The sequence below is a fragment of the Lepisosteus oculatus genome, chromosome 7, assembly GCF_040954835.1.
Source record: "Lepisosteus oculatus isolate fLepOcu1 chromosome 7, fLepOcu1.hap2, whole genome shotgun sequence".
NCBI lineage: Eukaryota > Metazoa > Chordata > Actinopteri > Semionotiformes > Lepisosteidae > Lepisosteus > Lepisosteus oculatus.
The window spans coordinates 25,079,290-25,104,442 of record NC_090702.1 but is presented as its reverse complement, the minus strand read 5'-3'; the positions used below and the strand labels follow the sequence as shown (position 1 = coordinate 25,104,442).

The window sequence follows — 25,153 nt, the reverse complement described above, 5'->3', positions numbered from 1 at the left end:
GCCTGGGCTGCAGCATGCGCAATGCAACAACATACTTAAGCCTTGTGCTGCTCAAGAACAGCAGACCCCATTGTATGGACTGGGATGCCTCTGTCCACCTTCACACTGATCGGATGTGCACTTCTGTAGCACACACACCATCCAAACAGTAATATAGCCATCTCAATGGATACTGTACATCACTAGTGTGATGCACATGAAGAGGGACCCTTTCTTGCAAATGCTGATATGTTTGGTAGACTTTTCAATTCCTTTAAAGATAGCCAGAACTAAGAGTGAAAACAGGCTTAACTGACAATGTACTCCAATCACAGGAGAACAACTGTTAAACATGTATATCATACAGTATATTGTCGGTTAAGGGCATTTTTACTTCTCATTATCAGTCTGTTCTGTGCCGCTGTGTTAAAATAAGACCTAACTGTTTTTTGGACACTGGTATATGCTCTTTGATTTTTGTAGACAGCATTATAATTTAGTTTTCACAAACTTTTTCACGTGATTTCATGTAAGCTGTATAAGAAACCCACAACAAAACATTGTTCCATTCTGCAATATCTTGATTATCAGAGGATTTCAACAACATACATTACATGTAATTGACTTCCTTCAAATCCAGAGAATTTTCGTTACCTAAATAAGGACTAAGTTTACTTGATTCACCTTAGATTTCACTTACAAATATTACTATAAGACAAGAGGCACTGGAAAATGAACCAGAGAAGACTTACAGTTTTGTGATTCACATCCTTTGAACAATCTAACGCAATAAAATAGAAAAAGGGAAACATTTTAACATTGATGCAGACCCATGAAGGTCTTTACTATTTGCCTAGCCAACACTGCTTAAGCAAGTGTTATGATAATACGGACAATCTGAATTCCAGGCTTTTAAAAAATACATGCATTTCTGTACTGACTATCCATGCTACATACTAATGCATGGATGCATATTTTAATATATATCATCTGCTGATGGTTGCAGGATGCCAACAAAAGGGACATTTGGTAACATTTAAAATGTGCTAATTGAGCTTGGTTACATTATCATGCAAAACAATGAGACTGAAGGTTGAAAAGGACAAACCAACTATTCTCTGTCACACCGCTGTAATTATGCAGCCCCATGTTCCAACAATTACATTTATGTAGACCCACTGGTAAAATCAATGTTACTTGTACAGCTAGTCCTTAATCAATGAAATCAGTCAATTTACCATGGTCACATCCTTCTTCTTAATTAAGACAGTGATATCTCTGGAGCTCAGGGTCTCAAAGAGATAAATAAGTACAGAGGTTAGGAAATGTCAAAGAGGTGACTCCCTGATTTTACTCATCGTGAAGTTTGAGGAAATAAGACAGTTTCTCATAATAAAGGTGTTTCAGGCGCGTATCGTAGCCTCACAAAGAGCTAGCTCACCATTCATTAACAAAGAGCAGGTACCAGCATCTGACAGCCCAAGCACTAATGAGCGGAAAGCCCCTTCAACATGCATATCCTTCATAGACACACACTAAATTATGAAGGTTGTGCCACTTAAGCCAATTTTAATTGGATGCAGTGCAGGCCTTAATCGGACAGTTAGCCTTTCTTTTCCAAAATCCATTTCCAGATGGTGTCATCTGGTTGTCATAATCAAAATGGCAAGAGAGATGGAGTGACCTATTTTAAATGCCCACAGTGTAGGGTAGATCCGGCACTTCATAGTCAATGTGTGCAGACCTATTCACACTACCTTTGGTTCTCCTGAAGGAGGATCTTGTGAACAACAAGGTGTAGGAGGTTTTTTGGAGGAAGGAGGGAGGCTGAAAAAGTACACTGTTGTGAGATAAAACAGCATATGAATGACAACACTAATGAGCTTTAAAGGACTACTAAACACTTTATTTGTATTTGGCTGATAGAAAACAAATACGAGTTGAAAAATCTGGGGTTTCTTGTCGCAACAGAAACCTTTCCTTCGCTGAAATTCAGTATGGGAAAATAAAATGTTTTAAAATGTCCCAGTCTTTCAGTTCTTCCAGGAACTCCAATTCCCAAGAGTAACATACAATGGAAGTTTTATAAAGGTGCAGTTTTCTTCATCATTGGAAGGATTTATGACAGCCACGAATGGCCATGTCTTTTAGTGTTTCACAGAACCACTGTGGCCCTGGGGGAGCTCTTGGTTACAAAAAGTACTGTTAACTCTTAATTTGCATCCAGTATGTTAAAATAAATCATTTCCATTTAACCATATAACAACCTGGCACCACTCTCAAAGAAGCTTTCGCAATCTCCTTGCCATCATTACCACACATAATATTAGTCCACTTTAAACTAGTTTGAACTATGAATTATCACAAGTAATCTTACACCATAACATTCATTGCAATTCGCTCAAAACAAAACGGATTGTTGTTTCCACCTTATAATATTGTATGTGTATTTTACATGGTAAAATGCTATAAAATACTTTAAAACCAAGGATTCAATATTTTTAAGGTAAAAGACTTCCTAATTGACAACCTGGATTGGAGACAAAAGATGGAAGAGGTGTTCTAAAGCTATCAGATAAAGACTAATTAAAAAGCACTACAATATAAAGGAGAAGTGTATACCACCAGTTATTAAAACATTGCATTACAATTTCTATGAATTGCAAGGCTTAAATTAAAGTATATGGGACTGCTAACTTAGGAAATCAAAAGCCATTTCTTATCACAATTAAAAAACGATTGTAATGAAAACACAAGCCCCTTTAAGCCTCCTCAAGGCTTTGTCAAAAACAAACGTCAGTACCACATTTATTGAAACAAAACAGAAAAGAGTACCAACAGGCTTTCTATGGCTCAAAGCAGAATACTCATTGGATCTGGTGGGCCTTGAGGAAACAGGTAGTTTCTCTGTGAAAACTTACTTTAAATCTAGAGCCTCAAGCTGCTCCTTATTTCACATGATCAGCGCCAACGTGGTCTACGTTTGTACACATACACTCACAAATTTGACAGACTACACAGCCGTCTCTGTTACACAGATTTACCTGAAGAACTTTGAAGGCCGTCTCAATGTTGTCCACAAAGGTGATGTAAAAATGCAGATGAGGGCAGAAAGTTTCAAAGCCCAGTCCAAACTTCCCCTCTTCCAAATAGGCCAGCAATGTCCTGAGTGATGGCAATGTTAAACAAAAGGAAAAAGGAAAAAGAAAACACTCAGGAAAAAGAAAAACAGAATTCCTAGTCTTCCAAATCTAAAGATAAATAGTGAGTCATGACATCATCATTTGATTAAAAAGCTAACAAGACAGGAAGTGATAGACTAACTGAAGCACTGTGGACACCTCCTGAATATAGTAGTAAGCTCCAAACCTCAATAGAACAATTTATGTTCCTTAAACCTATACCAATTACACTGAACACTGAAGAAAAATCTGCTATGAGGCACACATCTATCTCTGTGTCAGCCATTTTCAAGGGCCATGTGTTTTTTTAAATAAATCTTCTGTTTGTAACAAAAGAAATGAACAATTGTAGAACAGTGCTCCAGTAAGTAAAGACACATAAGCCTGCAATGCTAGTACTCTTTTTCAGACTTACAATGTCTATATTTCAATATAATCCCCCTATACAGAAACACATCCTTCTCATCTTGCTCTGAGCTTTCATGATTCTGCATCAAAGAATTCTTAAGGTTGATGTCATAGACACAACATAGGGATTTATTCACAGGTATGTTACCATTTAAACCAAAAGATTGTCATCGGGACTTTCACCACCCAAAACTCAGGTTTAAGCGTGTGTCATTTGGTGAATCTGTAAGCTTCGGTTTCATTTTTTTTTCTCTGATTTGAAGTGGTAGACGCAAGATTCTTCATATTATTCACTGTGCGTCACGCTCAATTTTGAGTATCAGTGCATGTTCTCCACCTATGTAATTTTATTTGTTTAGGTGAACATTCACGGAACCCATTAGGTATTGTTCCTCAATCGTACAGTTTGCTGCTATTGCCAGTATGTTTGGACCATAGCCAGTGCCCTTTATGTAGGACCTCTGTTAAATTGCTAAGAATTTAAAAAGTCTAGGTGGCAATTTCACTCCATGAAAGATAAACCAAACGTTCGAGAAACTATAAGTTAGAATGTCTTTATCTGAAATACTGCCATACTGTACGTATGTCAATTCTAAAATCCTTTTACAATTATGCACCTAAGTTGGCGCAAATGATTTTAATGTAATTTCCCACTCTTACACTCGAAAGAAAGTTGTGCAAAATAAAAGAATGTTTGCGGCATAAACCTCTTCAAAAATGGATTCATCACATCCCGTCCCCCTTTCCAGCTCCGACTCTATAATTAAAACAAGTCACATACACACAGTTTCACTTCATCTTCTTAACAAATCAGTTTACTTGTCATGTAAAGCCAGCTCTTCTTATTAGGAAAAAAGTAAAAACTAAAAAAACAACTGAATGAGGAAGCCAGCCAACTGTTTTGAAGTCTTGCTAATTTAAAAAAAAAAAATGAACACACTTGTGTAAATGTGGGGAAAAAAAGGGCTTTAACGTGCCGAGCTGTAATACTCAGTGTTTCTGAATTGCTCTGAAAGAGTGATAAAGAGAGAAATGTTTACATATTTTTTTATCTCAGACAGGAATGCTGAAATGTTCCGCAAAATATAGTCATGGAAGAATGACTGCTGAGGGCTGAGGTATTTATTGGGCTACAGGCAGTGGTCCTGCCCTGAGGGTACTGCAACAAACTTTACAGTGTGACAGTGTTTGCTGCATTCAAGAACAAAAATACATTAAAGAAAAAAAAAATCAATCAACCTGGCTGTCAGGGCTGTTACAATGAAATGAATAAATGGGGATTTCATCAGATTGTTGACACCTGCAATGAGCTTATTATCTAAAATGTGAAAAACATACACACATCACCACCCCTATTCCTAACAATGTTCCCTGGGATTTTACATGTTTAAAGTAGGTGCGCTGCGCAGTGAAGTTGATTTAAATAGATTTTAATGAAGTTGTGAGCCGAGGTAGGCTCTGTTTATAATCAAGAGATACCATCAGAACCGAGAGCTTCCTAATGAGGGCAGAGGCCATTGAAAACAGCATTTCCTTTTTTTTCATGCAGCTAGCGGCTATTTTATTATCATACAGTTATTCATACACATTGTGTGTGTTTTTCTGGTGTGGATGTTTGAATTCTGGGCAAGATGATTCTTTGAATTTTGGGATGATGCATCTAGGGTTGCAAAAAAATGCATGCATCAAATTAATATCATTCCATTTTTAATATGCTACAAATTCAGAAGAAATAAGGAGGACGGGTTCAGACAAAACAATGCCATTCTGCGTTATTTTGTTTGTTTTCGGTTAAATCCAGTTGTAAAATTCCTTAAATTATTATTCAGTACTGACTTTGTAGACACTGTTTGCTTGTGCTTAATGAAGCATTTGCTCTGTAGGCATAGTTGCTTTTGTCTGGGTACAAGGTAGATGGAGTAATTGTCAGTTTCTGTTTTAGCGTGACTCCTTTGGTAAACAGTAGGAGTGATTGCCAACTACTGTATTTGATGGAGTTGCAAAGGTTTACTTTGCAGTGAAACTGAAAACCTGCTTCCCAAGACCACATTTGTCCTTTTTGTGTGTATTCTGAAATTACACCCTGCAGCTGTGGAATGAGTTCACTAAGTACAGTAGCAAACACCAAGTGCAATTAAACAGTTTAAGCTGCACAAAGTTAGTTTATTATTTTCTTTGGAGGGGGGATATAATTTAAACTGTTCAGTTTGCAGCTTTGTTACGTTAAAAGTGTTAATATCATTACCTCACCTATATTCTGTTTCTTTGCAAGATCGCTCTCTGAACTGCACTTAGATTCTGGACAATTTTCTGCATGTTTTTGTGTATAAAATAGGTATCGTTCCAGTCAAATCAGTTGCATCAAAGGACACTGAAAGTAGTAAGTGGCTGCTGATTGTACTGTACACAAAGAAATCAATATCTGCAGCTATAACTAAGTCTGACTTAAGCACTGCAATTCTGACAAGAATGATTTAGTGCATAAGCATAAGAAATGTAATATTATGTTTCACTTATACTTTTACACTGTTTAAGAGGGGTGTGCGTATCACACCAAGCTTCCTGAAATGAATCTGAATAGAAAAAAATGCTTCCTAAATGTTCTGCAGTAACAAGCCATGCCCAAAAGAACAGCTTTTACAAATAAGAGGGGACATGATAGAATTCTCTCGCACGCGTTAAGAAGTGTCCTCCACATCCATTTCTGTAGCATTTTGGTTATCTGTTCAAGGAAGGATAAAGATATTTAACAAGGTAAGATTCTAAGCAGGGAAAAATGAGAAACATATTCCATGTCCCAAGTCATTGACCTGTGGCACATGCATATTTGCCCACCACATTTTCAGTAAGCAATTCAAACCCAGTTCGCAAATATAACATTCAGGAAATCAATACATAAAGTTTTAGAAAAAAATCTATTTCTCAAACTAGGTACCTTTAAGACATTCAATTATGCTCTAATTTTATTCAATATTTTTCACAGTGACAAGGATCTCTTTCTGACATGCAGAATATTATTTGATCTATTTTCAAACCACATTTATTCTCATTAAGAAACCCCCTAGACGGTTTCTTTCAGAATATTTATTTTTCAAATACTTTTTGAAATTGTGCTACTTACTCGATAAAGTGACAGCACTTTCAAGTACTTTATTATAGTTTGTTACAGAGCAGAAACCCAATTATCCTTGCCTGCTATCATGCCTGGTCCCCAAACTCAATAAACAGCTATAATGATGATCTATGGTATCATCAAATCAATATATTCAAATCAGAAGACTTTCTAATTTTGCAATGTTTATTAAGAGATGAATTCATTAAAGTTAATTCAACATCATGATCAGTGTGTGAGTTAGCAAATACAAAATAAATCACAAAAATTAAAAATAGATTTTTTTATATTTAGGTAAGATGTTTGTTAGAGCATGCCTCTGTGACAGTTGTTTTTTCATATTTTTAATGCTTTATGAATTTCACTCTGAGATGTTTTGGCTCATTTTCTGAATTTTCTCTTGCAGTGTGATCAACAACTTAGAATGCTTTAGACTAGACTTTAGAAAAAAAGGAAAAAATCTCAAATAAATCTCACAGTGTTTCAGACAAAATCAGACAAAAAAGTTTATAAAGAAGTCTCTTTGTGCATAAAAATCCAGGTTTGTTTTTTATTTACACTTAAATATGCATATCTCAACAGTGTAAGAGAATTATGCATTTGTTCTGAACATTATTTCATACTTTATACATGTTTAAAATACATTGAAGACGAAAACTTATTTATTCATGGATCTTACAACCACAGACTATAGCAGCACACAAACAGCTAAGCGTGTATATTTGCCCTGACAAGCTAATATAATGGAGAGTATCACATTATTAGTCAGTGTATTCTAGAATTTCTGTTCTAAACAAGTCTGTAAAAAAGTTATTTTTCAACAACTGCTCATTTTTTCCACTTGAAACTATTTGTCTTCAAACACTGCCTGAAATGTGGAACTGTCAAATATGCCACTGTTCATTTTAAAATGACCAACAAAAAAGGCCCATTCAGTGTATCAATTTCCATGTTACTGGATATAAAAAATGAAGAGCATCCTTTCAAATCATGGTTTGCAAAGGATTACAAATTAGGGCTGGTCAAACACAGAGAAGATCCAGCAACCTCTCAAAACATGGACAAGATTTCATCCAGGAAACCCAATACATTTTAAATTACAGAGTTACAGGTAAAGGACTTTTTTTTCCATGTAATCGGTTATAAAGTTAGGATAATGTAAATAATGCTCCTCCTGCACAATGTTATACACTTTAACCTGTAAGATACAAATATTATCATAAATCACTAACATTAAAATACAGCTCAAGTGTAGTGATAAATTAAACTCTATGCTCTTGATATCAAAACTGCCTTTTAACGTAAATATTTTTCAAAAGATGATGTCATCTTAGCAAGGTCCAGGATTTTCTTTGATTAATGGGCATTGAAGGAAGTATTCTCGAATGTGTTTCTTAAAACATTTATTTGTAATGCCCTGTTCATTTGTCCTTAAACATCATCTTAGTGAATAAAACTACAGACAAATCCAACAAACACTGACATGGTCAATCTCTACACAATTAGAAAGACACAGGTCATCAGAGGCTGAAATTTTACAAAAGACACTTGGTGCTGTAAAACGTGAAAGCAACAGACCTCTGAGAGGGTTTTCTGGGATAAAAAGCAATGGATGGTTAACGTAGGACTACATTTCACCACACACCGAAAGAAATTGTTAATGTGGTGATTTTAGAATCATGTAAACTGGGCTTTACTGCAGTTGTATGTCTGCTGCTTGTGAATATGCAGCTTCTCTTAGCATCATCCTGTCTTCATCCTGGTGCAGACCCGTCAGTCTTATACTGCTTAATTTAATGCTTAAACATTTAGAGTGCACAGCCATCCATCACTTTAAATGTGATGAAGTTTTCAGACATAAGTTCATTTTGCATAAGATTAGAAATCATCACATTAAAAGCCGGTTTAATTATTATTTTGGCATTAGTCAAATTTCTGTGCAGATTTACGCCAGATAATTTTCTCAGTGGTCATCTCCCAGTGTTAGCAGACATAGAATATTACAACGGCTGTGTAACCAAGAATATAACACGCGTGATCAAAAGTTACAATGTCGTCAAGAAAGCCTGGGTTTACAAAAACAAGCACTATGATCATACATCAAAAAGCATTTGAAATGTTTGTATAAAATTTTGCTTAGAATCTGTCCTCCACAGGATGCATGTACTGTATGCACTGCATTTCATGAGATGGTCATGTCAAAATAGAGCCGGTTTCACTTGGAATTAAGTTAATACTAGACAAGGATTCCTACTTTTTAATCTTTCAAAACTTATGTTTACTTATTTCTGAAACATTCAGACTAGGACAGACACACTAAGCTTTGCGTATTTGTCCAAAATATAGAATAAAATTTGCTCTCTCTTCTTAAAACCCTAGTTAGAATACCAGCATATTATTTTCACATTATCACGAGGCCTAACCATGACTGACCATTATTGAATCTATCGTCCAGAGCAAGACCAGGGACACTGACTACTGCATATTTCTCTAAAGTGTCAGGGTGAACTTACAAAATATGCATTACATCTCAGTGTTTTCCCAAATTCAAATCCAAGCTAAATGAAATTTCAGAATGAACACATCCAGATATTTTTGGTACATATTAGGATATATGAATTCCTTATAGCCTGGCCACTGAAACATAAAGAAAAGGCTATACACCTATACTTTTTAAATTTTAAATTCTTGCATTACCCATTGCCAAGTTAATCAAAGATTGAACCAATATAACTACATTACTCTGGGTCTGCTCCAGGCTGTATTTTAACCATCCTTTTCAGATGTCTCCATTGCTTTGCTTCATACAATCCAAGTGCCCGACACCCAGTTCCAAACTTGCAGCTGCTCCATTTTCCATTAGTAACTCAGCTAAATTGAACAATTGGCTCCTGGCACCTCATTATGGAAATAAGACTACTGCATTAGGCTTGGGTGATCACAGGGTGGTTAAGTAATGGTCAGATGTGCAGTGTTCTACTGTAACATAAGCTGTCATTTTCTGAAAACAATATTTAATGTTTTTGTAAATGGTTAAATGAAGGACAAATTTATCAGTGAAAGTCTAGGACTGCATTTCTGATACGCAGCTTAACATATCAATGTTATAAGTATATTCTGCAGTGTTTTGCCCAGGTCAAAACCGCCTTTTCCCTGTTGATGTATTTATTGTTATACTGAAGAAATAGGATTAAATTATTTTGTGTAATTAAATCCCATTTCTTCGGTACAACAATAAATACATCAACAGGGAAATAATTCTACGGGATTCTAAACAGTGTAGCTGTCTCCTTGATACACTAGGAATGCAACAAATATTTAGGCTGTTAAATTTGAAGTTTTGAACCAAAATACTTAAAATGAGTACTCAAACCTACTAAAATTCGTATTAAAGAATTCACAGACGATGGTTATCAACTGTCCCACTCTTAAATATGTTTGCTCTTTGATATCTCAATATCCGATTGTCAAAATACAATTTTACAAAATACCTCAAATCAAATAAGACTTTTTAGATGTGCAGAATTTCCACGGAATATTGGTACTACTATCATACCAGTATTACACCTCCTAAACTATTTTTAGATGGAATGGTCTTGTCTTGTAAATTATGAAGCATTCTTCCTCTGATGAACTTTAAATCTACAACGGCAACAGATTTCATTTTCTTTTCTGGCTTTTTTATTCTGATATTGATTATGCGTTCTTAGATTGTTCCTCTTTGAACTTTCACTTGCCCTACAGTGCTCTTTGAACACTGAGAAATAATTTTATACATTTGTATAATACTCTTTATATGGGTGAAAGGTTCAGAGCATAAAGGGTTGTGTTTTCCGAAGTCCACCAATTTAGTGTAAAAAACAGGTTTGGTTTGTGGTATTAAAAATAAATGCAACCAATCAATCTTAAGACAGCACCAAAAATTCAACATTAATGTATTTAATGCTGGCTCCCAATTCTACTTGGGGAGGAAAAATAAAAGTACCAAAAAAAATACCTCCTAGAACAAAGACGTTAAAATGAAACTGTACATCAGGGTAATATGTTGTACTCAACAATTTGGATTTAGTGCCCTCATCGATTTAAAATATCTTGTTTACTCAAACAGATAAAACAAGGCATGCACTCCGAGTTCATCATTACTTCATTAATATGTAAGTCACCAATTATTTTTTCCCTCTCCAAAGAATAAATATTCGATAAATTATTTAAATGATACTTACTGGTTTACTGAATGAATGGATTTAATTGAGCTGAAGATGCTTTCTCTAATGTCCTGCCTCAGGGTTCCCTTCGCTTTTAAAATCTCAACAAAATACTGAAAGACAACAAAAAAGAAAGGAAAAATGAATTTTCATCTTTTTTCTGCATTTGTATAAAGTCTACCGATTTCCATTAAGTTATTTCATCAACACAAGAACTGCAGATGAAGTGTAAAGCATTTAAAAGTCTTGATATCCCAGTTGTTTGGACCAATTTAATATGTGGTACAAAATAAACACAAAGATTTGCGAGAACAGACGTAAGTACATCAAACACTAGATGTATATGGTCATTTTAAATCATATAGTTCCTATTATAGAAACTTATTGTCATGGTCAATCAGTTCAAGAAGGAGGGAATGATCCCAAACCCCTCTTGTCTGCAGTCATGTAATGAGTTACTGTGTGCATTTGCACAAAGAACACTGAATGGGCCATCCATGGAACAATGACATAATAGACGTATAATATATTGGAAAAGTATTTAAGTCTTTCCTATGGTTAAAATAAGATCAAATAATATGATGCACAAACATTTTTTAAACCGAATGTATTATTCAACATTTGAATGTTCAAACTGAAGATTTCTAAGGGTAAGAGAAGTTAAAGGAAATGTCAACAAAAACTAAAGAGGAAAACAATGAAATATTTTTGATTGTATAAGAATTCAAACCAGTAACTCCATATTTGGTGGGAGCACCATTGGCAGTAATCACAGCCGTAAGTCTTTTTGGTTAAGCCTCTATCAACCTTGCACACTGCGCTGGTGCAATTCTTAACCATTCTTCTACACAGATTTGCTCTGGCTCTCTCGTGGTGATCTCTTACATACAGCAGCTTCCAAGTGTTTCCACAGATTATTAATATGATTCAAGTCAGGACTTTGACTGGGCCACTCAAGGACATTTACTTTTATATTCTTAAGGCACTCCAGCACAGCTATCTCTATCTATGTTTCATTAGTCTTTACAAGCTTCCCCACTGATGAGAAGCAGAACCATAACATAATGCTAAAACATCATGCTTGACAGTTGGGATGGGGGATGGTGCCGACTGAGTGATGAACTATGTTGGCTTTCCCAGATCTAACACTTTGCAATTAGACACAAAACATTCTAGTTTTGACTAGGCTTCGTTGAAAACCCCATGCAGGATCTGAGATGGTTGATTCTTCAGTTCCACACAGGTAACCTTTTTAGAGCGATCAGGGTGTTGACCCATTGTCATTTTTTCCCCATCTCAGCCACTGACCTCTGTAGCTTTCAAAGTTTACTGAACATATGAACATACTGTAGAGTTTCTATTTCTACCTCATTCATCTTTGTATGTAATTGCTAGAATGACTAAAACCATCTCAACCATGTTAACAGTTAGCAACAGTTATCACCATGTTAATGAGTATTATCAACATCGTTTCAAAACAACAAGACTTTCTTGATTATAAATAATCAAATGATTGATTTTGAATTATCTGCTGCTCTATATTTCCTCTGGGATGACTCAGTTCATTAAAAAATGTAACACCCTACAGTTTGTTTGCTCATAATATAGTGCCTTGAATTTTTTATACTCGTATTTCTGTTTATTTGCAATTAATATATCATGATCTATCCTTATGATCAAAGAGGGCCAAAATATTAATTTACAAATGACTAAAAATCACTTTAATGACAGAAATGAGATTACTCAAAATCCCCGCTTCATAATGAATAATATCCCCAAATAAGAAAAAGAATGTCAGAATGTTTATTGAGGAGCCAGGAATAAGTAGCTTTGTCTTACGCCACCTGGCTATAGGATGAGGGGGTCTAGACCCCCATACATTGAGATAAGTTAACCAAGGGGTAGCAGCAAATATGGAGATGTGGTGGAGTAGAAAAGCAGAAATACAACTGCGAGCAAGAGACAGAGGCTTACTGCGGTATTTTAAGCTTTTAGGAAGCAATGTCTTGGAGAGTACAAATAGTGGAGATGAGGAAGGCTTTGGTTGCTGAAATTCCTCCCTAACATTTGTTAAAAACCATTCAAACGTGCAAACTTCATTATTTACCAATGATTATTATTTGGAGGGTTATTTTTGAATAAATTATGAATATAAAATTTTTGTGATATAATAAATTGTACAATGTATTTTCTTTTACACATGTACATACTTTAAAAAATGTTCATTGGAATATATATTGGTCATTGTAAATCTGGTGCTTCTTTATTCTACCGATAGCAACAATTAAATGAGGAAGATTCATCTCAAATGCACCATTCAACATAGCTCTTCACGAAAAAGATTAATTCTCCGGGAAAGGATTACGTCATCCAAAACAGGCATAAAAACATTCTTCTTGTTTTCAGCACCTCCAAAAGAGCAGGAAAAAACACAATGTGTAAAAACTAACCATTGTCACCAGCTCCAGTTTTTCACAATATCTCTGTTCGGTCTCAACAAGCTCGCGAGCAGCGCGGTTTCGCTTCCTCTGCCAGCGATCTCTCTGCTCCTGCACGGTGTCGGCTGGTCCCACGTGTTTCAGATGAACACTCATTGCTGTCGGGGTGGAGAGGTGTTCACTCACATTAACAGCTGGAAACAGAGAAAACAAAGTTTTGGGTTTTTTTTACACTGTTCAACAGGTTTCCCATCCTTTCATTTTCCAACCACTTCCCCCAATTCAAGACAGCGGGGGAGCCAAAATCGTAGCTCAGCAAGCAACAGGCGCAGGGCAGGCTACACCCTGGGTAGGACACCAGAACATCATGGGACACAGAGACACAAACACTCACACCAGAGCCCCTATTTTCCCAGAAGTCAATTGACCTACCAGTATATCTTTAGACTGTGGGAGGAAACCTATGTGAACATGGGCAGATCATACAAACTCCACAGGGAGTGCCTCCAGGAACTCAACCCAGGGGCCCCAGCGCTGTAAGGCAACTATGCTAACCACTGTGCTGCCCCAAATTTCACATAATAAAGAATAATTCCACACAAAATAAACCTACCGCTGATTAAATACTTTATTTTTTTGTCCGGAATTTCACAGAAGCACCATGACCATTTTGGAGTTACAAAAAGACTATCTCTGTAGGTTTAAAAAATAAGAACATCCATTGCTGGCAACAAAAGTTAGCTCCTTGCTTTGTAGTAAAAAATAAATGGACCTAAAAATAAGACAATAAAGGACTTTAATAACAGCACTGTGCTGTAAAATATCTACTCAAACATAACTTTATGAACAGACCCCGGATATAAGAACCATATGCACTATGTGGTTATTACTGGACATTTTACACTACTACTAATCTGCATATGACAAGCAAGTTTTTTTTTAAGGAAAATGTATTTACGAGGAAGATGGATGTAACAGGGTTAGAAGCCATTAATATTATAGGTCTCAAAGCCCCAGGAAACTCTAAACGATGAAAATACATGACATCGCAGTCTGACATTTGCCATCCAGTGCTTCGATTCTACCATTTTATAGAAAAAAATATCAGACCCATATAAATGCAAAACTCTTTTAATTGTTTTTTTTTTTATAAACTGTTGAAACCTAACAGGTCTTATGGAAAAAAAATATCCTCAATATTAAAATATTTAATTTTACTATCCTAACATCCCTTTAGTTTATTGCATTTAACTCATAGTTACATTTAATGTCCCAGATGTGAAATTTGCTTTTTGCAGGCAGCTTAAGGACACAACACAATACATTGAAAATAACAGGAACCCATTAATGAATGAGACCCATACGAGTGCGATGAGAGAAAATATATACAAATATATATATACAAAAGAAGTGAAATGTTGCAATTATCCAAATTAAACAGGTTAAATAGCTGTGGAATTAAAAGATAACTTGGATCTATTGCACTTGAATCTAGGTTGTCTACATCAGCACCCAGAGTGAAGGAGCTCAGGTTCACTGTGGGATGGTCACAACAGTCAATTAACTATATTGACCTTCCACACCACTCGCTTGATGGAGATGTCTGAAAACTGGAGCGGTTGCACCAATAATTTGCTGGTTACTTTCACAATCCGGCTCAATCTTTTTTAGTTGTGTATGTTAAAGTTGCCAAACCAGGCTACTGCAGTGAATGTTAGGACAGATTCAATTATTGTACAAGTTATTGTTATACACACATTAGTGGGTAAGGACTTACTTGAAACCCTTCAAAACCATTTGCACTTTCTAGTTTTAAAAATCATTCTTATATCTTGTTCATTGATGATTAACACAGTCTATAAAAGTTACTTCATAATTGCATGTACACCGATTATGAACACAAAACACATGTTGAACATAGTGTAACCACGATCCAACTATAATGGTGAGCCTACAGTTTAAACATAAGCTTTTGTCCTCCAGCAAGACTATTTTACTGTTTCTAAGGACCCAGCAGATAAGCATTCCAAGTTTCTGAAAAGAAAAAAAAAACAGTACAATCTTTTCATTTAAGAAAAAGGGCAAACTAGGAACAATTTACTGAATAAAATTTAGAATAATTTAACTTACATTTTGTACATAAGCTACCCCTCAGTGCCTCAGCTGTGTATTATATAGTGTCACTGACAAATAGGTTATTTTGCATTAATGTACTGTGAGCTGTATGATAAAACAGTGGGGGGCAAAGCACTGTCATGCATTCAAGAGAAATATAAACTACATAAACTGTGAAACACTATGCCATTATTATAGACAGAGAGAAAGAAAAGCCATTGTTACTAAATACATGTAATGCTCCTCAGCTGTTCTGTGGGAGGCCACAAGTAGACAAGGCAATGTCAGAGCTGATCAAAACTGCAGCTACGGCATTGAAACGTATCTCCATTTCCGAATGTGTATGTCTTTATTCTTTAACCCATTCTGCCAAGGGGTGATGACTTTCTCCTCTTTCCCCGATATCTATATGACTTTCATGCAGATGCAGCTGCAATTTTAAAAGTATTTCACTCACTGAATAGTCTGCAGTACTACATTTGAAGCAAAAAAAATCAATCATGTCAAGTGCACAGGGAGGTCACTAAGGCTGTCAATTTCAATCAAATCTGTAATTAAATACATCTCCCAATATAGATTTTTTTATATATTTATTTTGTGTGTTTAAAAATGCCATTTATTCTTCAGATATTTCTTGCTGTGGTGAATCCCTGATCAGGCCACTGATCTATAACATTAAGCAAAGGCTGTGATTGCCGTTGTTGTTAGCACATTACACTTACTTTGTTTTTAATTGGGAATATGACACCTAAAACCAGGGATGTCAAATATAGATCTGGGACCATAGCGATCCTGTATATAACCACTCTCTGTGATTCTCTACCTCTATCCAATCACAGTCTCCCTGTTTGATGTTGTCACAGATCTAAAGTAAATGGGCTGTCTTTGCATATAAGAGTGGGGGAAAAATGACACACACTTGCCCTAAATTGTTAGGCAACCTCAGCAACTAAATCCACATTGGGCCCATGGAAAGAGTACCTAGTGAGTTATTTTACAAATTCCTATTCATATTTTTGAAAACAATAATAATGTATTTATGTTACTAAAAAAGAAAGATAAATTTAATGTGGTTAAGGAGAGGTGGAGAAATTTATATTTGTTGCAGTGGAATATGTGTAGAAGTGAATTTACTATGGTTTATGTTTTTGATATCTAGAGAATAGAGTTAGACATTTTTGAGGTTTTAGTTTTTGTCACGTTTTTGCCGTTTGCTGCTTCTGTTTCCCAGTTAAAAACATTAAATCTGTTTCACATTTCTGTTCTCTTCAGAATTTAATACTGTATGCAGATACAGTACAACATGCAAATTGTATGAAAATATTTTTTCAATAGCTATTTTCAAGTTAGAATGATCATCGCCATCTTATGCACTGTCAGTATCTTTGTGACGTTAAATGGTACGTAAGCTTACTTTACAAATGCAAAGGAACGAGTAATAGGTTTATTCCATGCTGAAAAGAAGAGAAAACACAAGGTTTCAGCTGTGAAGCCAGGTCTTCACAGCCGAAACATTGTGTTTTCTTTATTCTCTTTTCAGCATGAAATAAACCTATTACTAGTTCCTTTGCAGACTACACATGCTGACACAGCTACCCACCTGAATTACCTTTAAAAATTTTCACAAGGGTGCTTAAATTGTCTGTGAAATGCAGGAAATGTCTTGAGGGATAAATAAATTCAACATCCACCCATTTTCTAGCCAATTCTTCCAGTTCAGGGTTCTTGGGCAGGAGAAGCCTAACCCGGCAACCAACAGGACAGGAAGGCAGGAGACACCAGGTGCCAGCCCATCACAGGCCTCACACACAGACACAAAAACACTCACACCAGGGCCCATTTTCTCAGAAGCCAATTAACCCAACAGTATGGACTGTGGGAGGAAACCGCAGCACCTGAAGACAGCCACATGAACATGGGGAGAACATACAAATGCACACAGCACCCCAGGGACCCAGCGCTATGAGGCAGTAATGCAGAGCACTGCGCTACCATGCCTCCATAACATTCAACTTTTAAAATTTGAAGTTACGATGTAACTGGGAAGGTTTAATAAACTAAAAGATTTCTTCATCCGGGATCTTCATACATTGTTTATCAGTCTGTAAAATCAACTTTTATGAATTTCGGCCTATTTTTGCCCAAACTACTTAATATCCGAGACATTTGAAGGTTTCTTTGCATGAACAGCTACCTTCAAGTCCATTCATAATGCCAAATTTCTTTCTCAGCCATTGTGTTGTAAGTCTGCTTGCATGCTTAAGATCACTGTCTTACTTTAGGACCCACTTTTAGCTTGGCTTCAGCTGGCAAATGGATGGCCTGGCATTCTCCTCCGGAATTTGATGATAAAAGGCTGAATTAATGGTTCTGTCGATAATGGCAAGCCATTTAGGCAGCCACAAACGATGATCCTCCCACTTGGGAAACTTTGGAAGGGCAGTAGTGCTCTCTTTAGAGAGCAATGGTTCTTCCTGGCTATTCACCCATAAGAATCATTTCCATTCAGTATTTTCTCAATGGCAGAGACCTGAACACTGACATTACCCACAGTGAGATAGGTCTGCTGATCCTCAGATGAACTCTCAGGTTCTTTGTGACTTCCTGGATATTTCAGGTATAGTAGCTCTTGGGGAGATCTTGGCAGGACAACAAGTCCTGGGAAGAGTCACAGCAGTCATGAATATTATTCCTTGGTCGACCATCTATCTGACCATGGATGAATGGAGCTCCGAATGTTCAGGGATGGTTTTGCAACTGATGAGCATTAACGACTCTTTTCCTGACATCTTTTGATCACGTCCTGATGTGTTTCCACTAAACTGTGCGGTGGAGACCAAATTCCTGAAGGTTTCTGACTATATTATAGGACAGGGCTGTCCACAGTTATTCCTTGTTACTTTTTACCAAATTATTTAACAATTTAAATTATCTCCTGAATTGTGCTAGTTGTTCACTTATTATTTCACATACTTTAATTCTTAATTATGTTTTTTGTTTGCATAATAAATCATATAAAAAAGTGAACTGGTATATAAAAACCCCTTTGTTATTTAAGATAAGACTAGTTTCACTTAACACTAAGATAAGAAATTTAAATTCACATAATTGGGGAATCACAATGATTTCTCAGCACTGTCTTTTGAGATAAAAATACATTTATAAGATTCATTGCGGTCTGATAAACTTTGGCACATAAAGCTGTAATGTATATGGTTATAAATTTAAGCATTGTGCACTACTTCAATAGGTAATGGTGCCAGCTAAAATCATTCATTTATTGTTGGCACCTTTTCTGTTTCTTTTTACTTCACAACAACTTAGAACATCAGAAGCCCTGCAGATCACACAAACCAGTGTGTAAAACTGCTTCAACACCATGAGATTTCCAAAGTGCCGATTAAAATGCAGACTTGCAAAACCAAAAACCTCAGGACAAACTAATTTGCTCCTGAAAAGCTCATACAAATTTATAACTGAATCAGAGCTTTGCATCCTGTGTCAAACACTTGAGAAAACCACTGTTGCTTTATTAAAGGTCATTATGCATCAGTCGTTATTATTATTAATGTGGTAAAACAAGAATCACATTTGTACCCATCTTAACCAGCCAGTTATGCACAGGTTTAGATATTCCTTCATAAAATATTCATGAGAACGCTCAGAAAATGTATCCCAATGGGCAATGTAAGACCTTGCATGGTATGCTTAGATAAACCTCTGTTTATTAGGCAATCAAGTCCACAAGTGTTTGTGAAGCAATGTAGTAGCCTAAGCCTAAGATTACCCACAATACTATTTCAAAATAAACTTGCAAAGTGGCCTTTTAATAATCACAGAAAATATCCTCAGTAAGAACCAGGTTCTTGCATAACCACCCAACCTAAAACAAATTCCCAAAGGACTTATCAAAGGTACCAACATATACTGATGTAAGATAAATACAATCTTTATTATGTGCTTTTGCAAAGCTGACATACAGAGTATACGCACCTATGTTTGTAAAATTCAAGGCATTTTCTAGAACAATTAGCCTAGATATGGTAGAACAGAAAATCTAAGCAGAAACAAGTACATACTGTAGCACTGCACATAACTTAACTGGGAGTAAACGAAAGATAGAGAACATTCATATTGCATACTGTACTTTCCGCATAAAAAGATGAATATACATATTATTTGTTATGGAATTTGTTACAAAGTTGTGGAATTTTGGAACACTCGCCCCCAGTGAGCCTGCTTTCCAGCTTCGATTATGACATGCCTATTGTCCATTGTGATTAGATTCATTCAACTGTACACTGGGACTGGCATGAACTAGACCCAGAACTATCAATTCCAATGCAGGATTTTGCACAACCAGCTCTTTAAATATTTAACAGATCAATAAAGAATTCAGTTACATAATAAGGATGCAGTAAACACCTGCACTAGAATGTACTTGAGGGGTTTGACTGTAGGGGAACCTTCCACTCCCCTTCTTTCGAAAGGCCACAGAAGCAGGCAAAATTGTCAGGTAGGGAAAAAAATGCTTAGATCACTTCCATCTCTAAATTTAAAAAGACTGAAATTACACACTAGAAACATCACTCATATGGTTACAGTCTATTTGGTTGCTTAGTACTTGCCATTCAGTACTAACACTAAATAAAACAAACTATCAGAAAAAATGTGATTTTTACGTCTGATTTTTAGAAAAGGGTTTGAAAGGGAAAGTATAAATATGTGTCTTCTAACATCCCTGGTAAACAAGCCATTTAAATCAACAGAAAATGAAATCACAGATACACCTTCACAAACACCCCTTAAGATTATGCACAATGGAGTAAACACAGTTTATTAGAAAATGGGTACTTCATTTAAAATGTAAATTTTAGTTTACCGATATATTCTGTTCCATCCATATAATATACTGCATGAATAATTTTTCAAAAATGATTACTCACACGTTGAAAGAAAAGTAGGTTACTGAAAATGTATGCAATCCTTTAATAAGGTTCATGATAAAAACCATCACCATAAAATGACAAAAATATTTTAAAAAATAGTTATTTGACCAAGATCTAAGTACTGTACTTCAATCATTCCCATAGTGGTTTTAGGTGTTTTTGGCTTGAGTGCTAAGGAAATACACTAGATATGTTTTTAGTCAAAATTGTAAAGGATACCTGTTTTGTTACTTGCCCCTTCTGTGAAATGTAAAAGCACAGTTGAACCTACTGTCTTCAAGCTAAAAACTAAAACAGAGGCTGAACTCAAGTGAAGTGGAGCATAGGGTCATAAAAGCACATAAGTGCATAGCTTTTGATAAAATTCACAAATGTGGCATGGATTTTATAAATCTGTGTAGGTAAACTTTACAGAAGTATAATTTAATACAGTACAAGCTGCAATATGTTAAATTTCCCAATACAGTATACTCTTTCAAGAAAAGAAAATTGAGTGCAATTCACCTCATGGCAGAGAGCTAATACAAATATAATACAGGGAACATTAGCAGTTTAATTAACCAATTTCATATGTTCAATATCAGTTTTTTTATGACTGTAAACACTCACTTTTTAATATAAATGTTCAAATAAGGAAAATAAATCTTATAACACTAATGCAAACACCTGCATGCCCCAAGAGACAAGGTTACCACCATCCTTCACATCCACACTGCTGGCAAAAGAGAGACAAACAGATCAGCAGAAGGGAAAAAATCTTTATTTTATATAGTGCCTTATGCGACATTAAATAAATGCTTTTTATGGGAGGAGAAAATCTTAAACTTTTGAAATGTATTAGTACAATAAATCAATTAAAAACTAGAGTACAGAGTTTACTCTATCTAATATTGAATATGGCCTTGGAGATCATTAAAGGCAACTCTGACATACAGCAGAACAAGAAGAGAATTAAGGTTGAAAATATTAGTAAGTAATCGTAACTACAGAGTACTCTGTAGTTATCTGAACCTACTGTAGACTGGAAGAGTTCACAAACAGTAGCTTATTTGCATATAAATTATCTGGCCTAGTCCTAGTATTTGTAATTTAATTTGCATTACTGTAGTAGTTGACATCTGTATCATACATGGATTTCACTATAATCAGCTGGAATGCATCTGTTCTTCCTTGTGATCATGCAGTATTTAAAACAGAATAATTATTGAATAACACGTACCAGTGATACTCAACTTGCTGTTGAGTCTTCCAATCCCAACCTGTCAAAAGTTCATTAATTATTATGTTAATCTCGCTAATCGTTAATCAAATAATTAAGGATCCGGTTATAACTAAATTCTGCAATGAAGAAGACTGGAAAGATTAAGGAACGTGTTGGAGCATATTTGATGATGGTTAACTGAAAAATCCTTTATACAAAAATAAAAAAATATAGCCTCAGACCATAAGTCTTCTTTTAGTGGAAAAAAGTGCAAAACATACATAAATCCAATATGTAAAATATGTGCATTTAAGCTTTTAAATGATTGGTAAAAGACTGACAGATAACACTACAGGAAAACAGTTTAGTGTGTTAACAGTGTAGTACACTTAACAGCATTAAAATATTAAATATTAATGAAAATTAGGTAATTGGTTATAGAACTACAGGCACTTAATTACATGCACATTTTGAATTAAATTTAATTTTTATATTTAAAAAAGTGTTCTAAATGAAAAGGCTTGTTTAAATATGAAAAAAACTTGCTTGAATAAAGTGATAATGCATTCAACACAAAGATGTAAATAATGTTTCATTATAGGCTGTTTAAATATGTATGTACTATGTGTACGTAGTATAATATTTAATTATTTCTCACCTTCTGTGCATCTCATCACTGTATGGAGAGTATATGATGTTCGTAAAAACGACTAGCATTCATTGCACTTTCTACATGTATCATATCAAAAAAGTCAAGGCAGGAGAAATTAAATTAATATTTTCCATTGTTTCATTTACTGCTATAAATGTTTCACTTAATGCAAACAAATTACTTCCTTCTTTTTAAGTAGATAAATCTCTCAATTTAAAGAAAAAACTACTAAAAATGTTCTTTTCCCTTGTGCAAATATACAATATTTTACCACCAAAGAGCAACTACAAACAAATCTGAAATATTAACTTTTTCATTTATATTATCTTAGATTGGATACAATAAAACAACACAAAACAATTTCAACTATTTATATTGTGTTACTATATTTCATCCAGGACAAAGAAATGAAAATACTGAATTTCACATCACTGACAACAGGGTTACTTTGTAGCCTGATCACATGGGTGGGATAGGACACCTCTAAGGAAAACTAGGATGTTATTGCAAATGATATGGTAGACCAGTAGGTGGCACTCTTCCCCCTTGACCAGAATTTCCAACACAATACCCAAGAAAAGTAACAAAAGAAAATGCATTATAGGAGATGTCCTACAATGAGATGGTAAGTTGTTATACTGAGGTTCTATTTGGTCATTAAACATGCTATGACACTGATCTTAATAGGATAGGGCATGATACCTTGGTGTTCCTGGATAAAATCCATCTGGCCTCCATACACACGCCCCGTATTTTCACTGCGTACTGGAACTGATGTAACTATTGGCATGTGCTACTCTTCAGAGGTAGCTGAAGTGGGTGCTTTGATATGTTTGGGGAGTCCACAGGGTGGAAAGCATTATACATATGCGAAGAATTAATATTAATTATCACTAATTAGCAGTTATCCAGTGTATTATTGTGTCTAACCAGCAATACAATGCTGTTATTCTGTTGAAATAGCTATTATTCAAGTCATATCCTGTAGCAAAAACTACAATGTATCTATACATCATAATAGCAGGTAGCCACAATTTTCCTCTTATACCATTATTAAATAACACTGAATATTTCTGTATTAAACTGGTCAAATAGATTGTCTCCAACATTATCCTGCAGCAACATTTACTCACTGCCACTTTCTTGTGTTCAATAAGTGCTATAATGAGCAAAACAATGGTACATATTGTTTAAAAATACTTACTCTTAGGCTTGTAACCAAAGAGCTTTTGATTCTTTTAAGTTCAACAGTAAGCATCTCAGAGCTATGCTTTCTCTGATAAGACAATAGGTACAGACTTGAAAATATATGACCACCCAGAGACTAGGCAGGTCTTGTTTATTGCTTTTAATTGGCATCACACGAGCAGCAAAACATTTTTCACTCAGCTCCAATTAGCCCCAGGAAGCAGGTCCCTGGACGGCAGACGTAGTTTGGGAGGCCATGCATATTTTACATAGAGACCAGCTATATGGATCAACACCCAGCTGGGAAGACAATAAATCCTCCCTCATGCCAAAGGCAGTCAAAAGCTGATTAGAAAAATGTTTCGCTATTTAAAAGAACACATGAATGTGACTACTTATAAAAACAAAGGAAAGAAATCACACAGGTATACACTGAAATACATACACAGTGCTTTCTAAAAATGATGTGCACAGTGCTCCTTCCAATGACATTCAATTCTGTTGAATTACACATGGAGAATACACATTTTTTAAAGCAGATAAGCTCAAGAACACTAATGGGTGACAGACATTAAATGTCAGCATAAAATGCAAAGAAATTTAGTTTGTGAATCCAAAATTGTAAAAGAAAGCAACCCCTTGCAAAACGTAAATGGACTCAGTTGCTAACAACTACTTTAACAAATCACACAATTAGTGTGCAATACCAGACGTTCACATGATTTCAGAATACATGCATCTATCTCTGTGTTCCCTCAACTTTCAAGCCAAGATTCAACCATGAAGAGCTTCCAACACAGCTCAGGGATAAGATTGTAGAAAGGGATAAAACAGCAGAAGGGTATACATTTTTTAAAGACTTTGAAAATCCCTTTGAGCCTGTGAAGTTGACTATTAAGAAGTAGAAAGTGCCTAATCCAGGCAGTGTGTGGGAGGTAAGACACAGTTCCTCCAACCTAAGCAGCCAGGCAAAATGGGAACGGGTTAGAAATGCCACCACGAGGCCTCCAGCTACTTACAGAACAGTGTTCAATGGCTGAGATGGAAAAAGATGTCCGTATGTCAACAGGATCATACAATATAAATAGGAAGAAGAAAGTCATTACCAAAAATAACAATAAATCCTGCACTGAGTTGTCAAGAGAGCATTTATGCAAAACAAGGGTCCCTGATATCAGTTAGAGTTAGGCACCAAAAAGCTGCCACCTGCACAGAAAGAAATGTATATACTGAACTTTTTTCCCATAAAAACAATGTAAATATGGGGACCGTAAGAATGTAAACTTTGCACATGTGACAAAATCAGGGAAGATTTTTCCCATAGGAATAAATTGAATAGAGTAGGGTTAGGAAATAAGTGTGTTTCATTTACAGCTCTCCAAATACAGTCCCTTACTCCACATGAACACATCACATTAATAAACCATTTTTACTCTAACCTATCCATCAGTTTATCTTGACCCACCAATCATTTTACATAACATTATTTTAAACAACATTAAAAATCGCAACCGAAAAATACATAGAACCATTTATATGATCTCACTGTCAGAAATTGACAAGATGTGCTTGGCGGTTTACACTACTTCACTTTAAAGCACATGCATTGTCACTTGCACTAGGCTTGGAACAGATACAAATCTGATAAAAGCCATTGTTGCAAGATCCAACACTTTCTCCAAACAGAAGTATTAAATGAAGTATTCAAGCGAATATTATACATC

The 25,153-nt window shown here is 35.5% G+C and overlaps 1 protein-coding gene across 1 annotated transcript in view; it reads right to left on the bottom strand.

The window, feature by feature from the left end:
- Positions 1–25,153, bottom strand: part of arhgef39 (Rho guanine nucleotide exchange factor (GEF) 39) — an 82,464-nt gene that overhangs the window by 42,615 nt on the left and 14,696 nt on the right. The window contains exons 2-4 of the mRNA XM_015352930.2: positions 13,337–13,518; positions 10,905–10,999; positions 3,024–3,144 (exon numbers count right to left, since the gene is read on the bottom strand). Of these exons, the coding sequence (XP_015208416.2) occupies positions 3,024–3,144; positions 10,905–10,999; positions 13,337–13,480 (360 nt within the window). The 5' untranslated portion in view covers positions 13,481–13,518. The remainder of the gene's footprint in view (positions 1–3,023; positions 3,145–10,904; positions 11,000–13,336; positions 13,519–25,153) is intronic.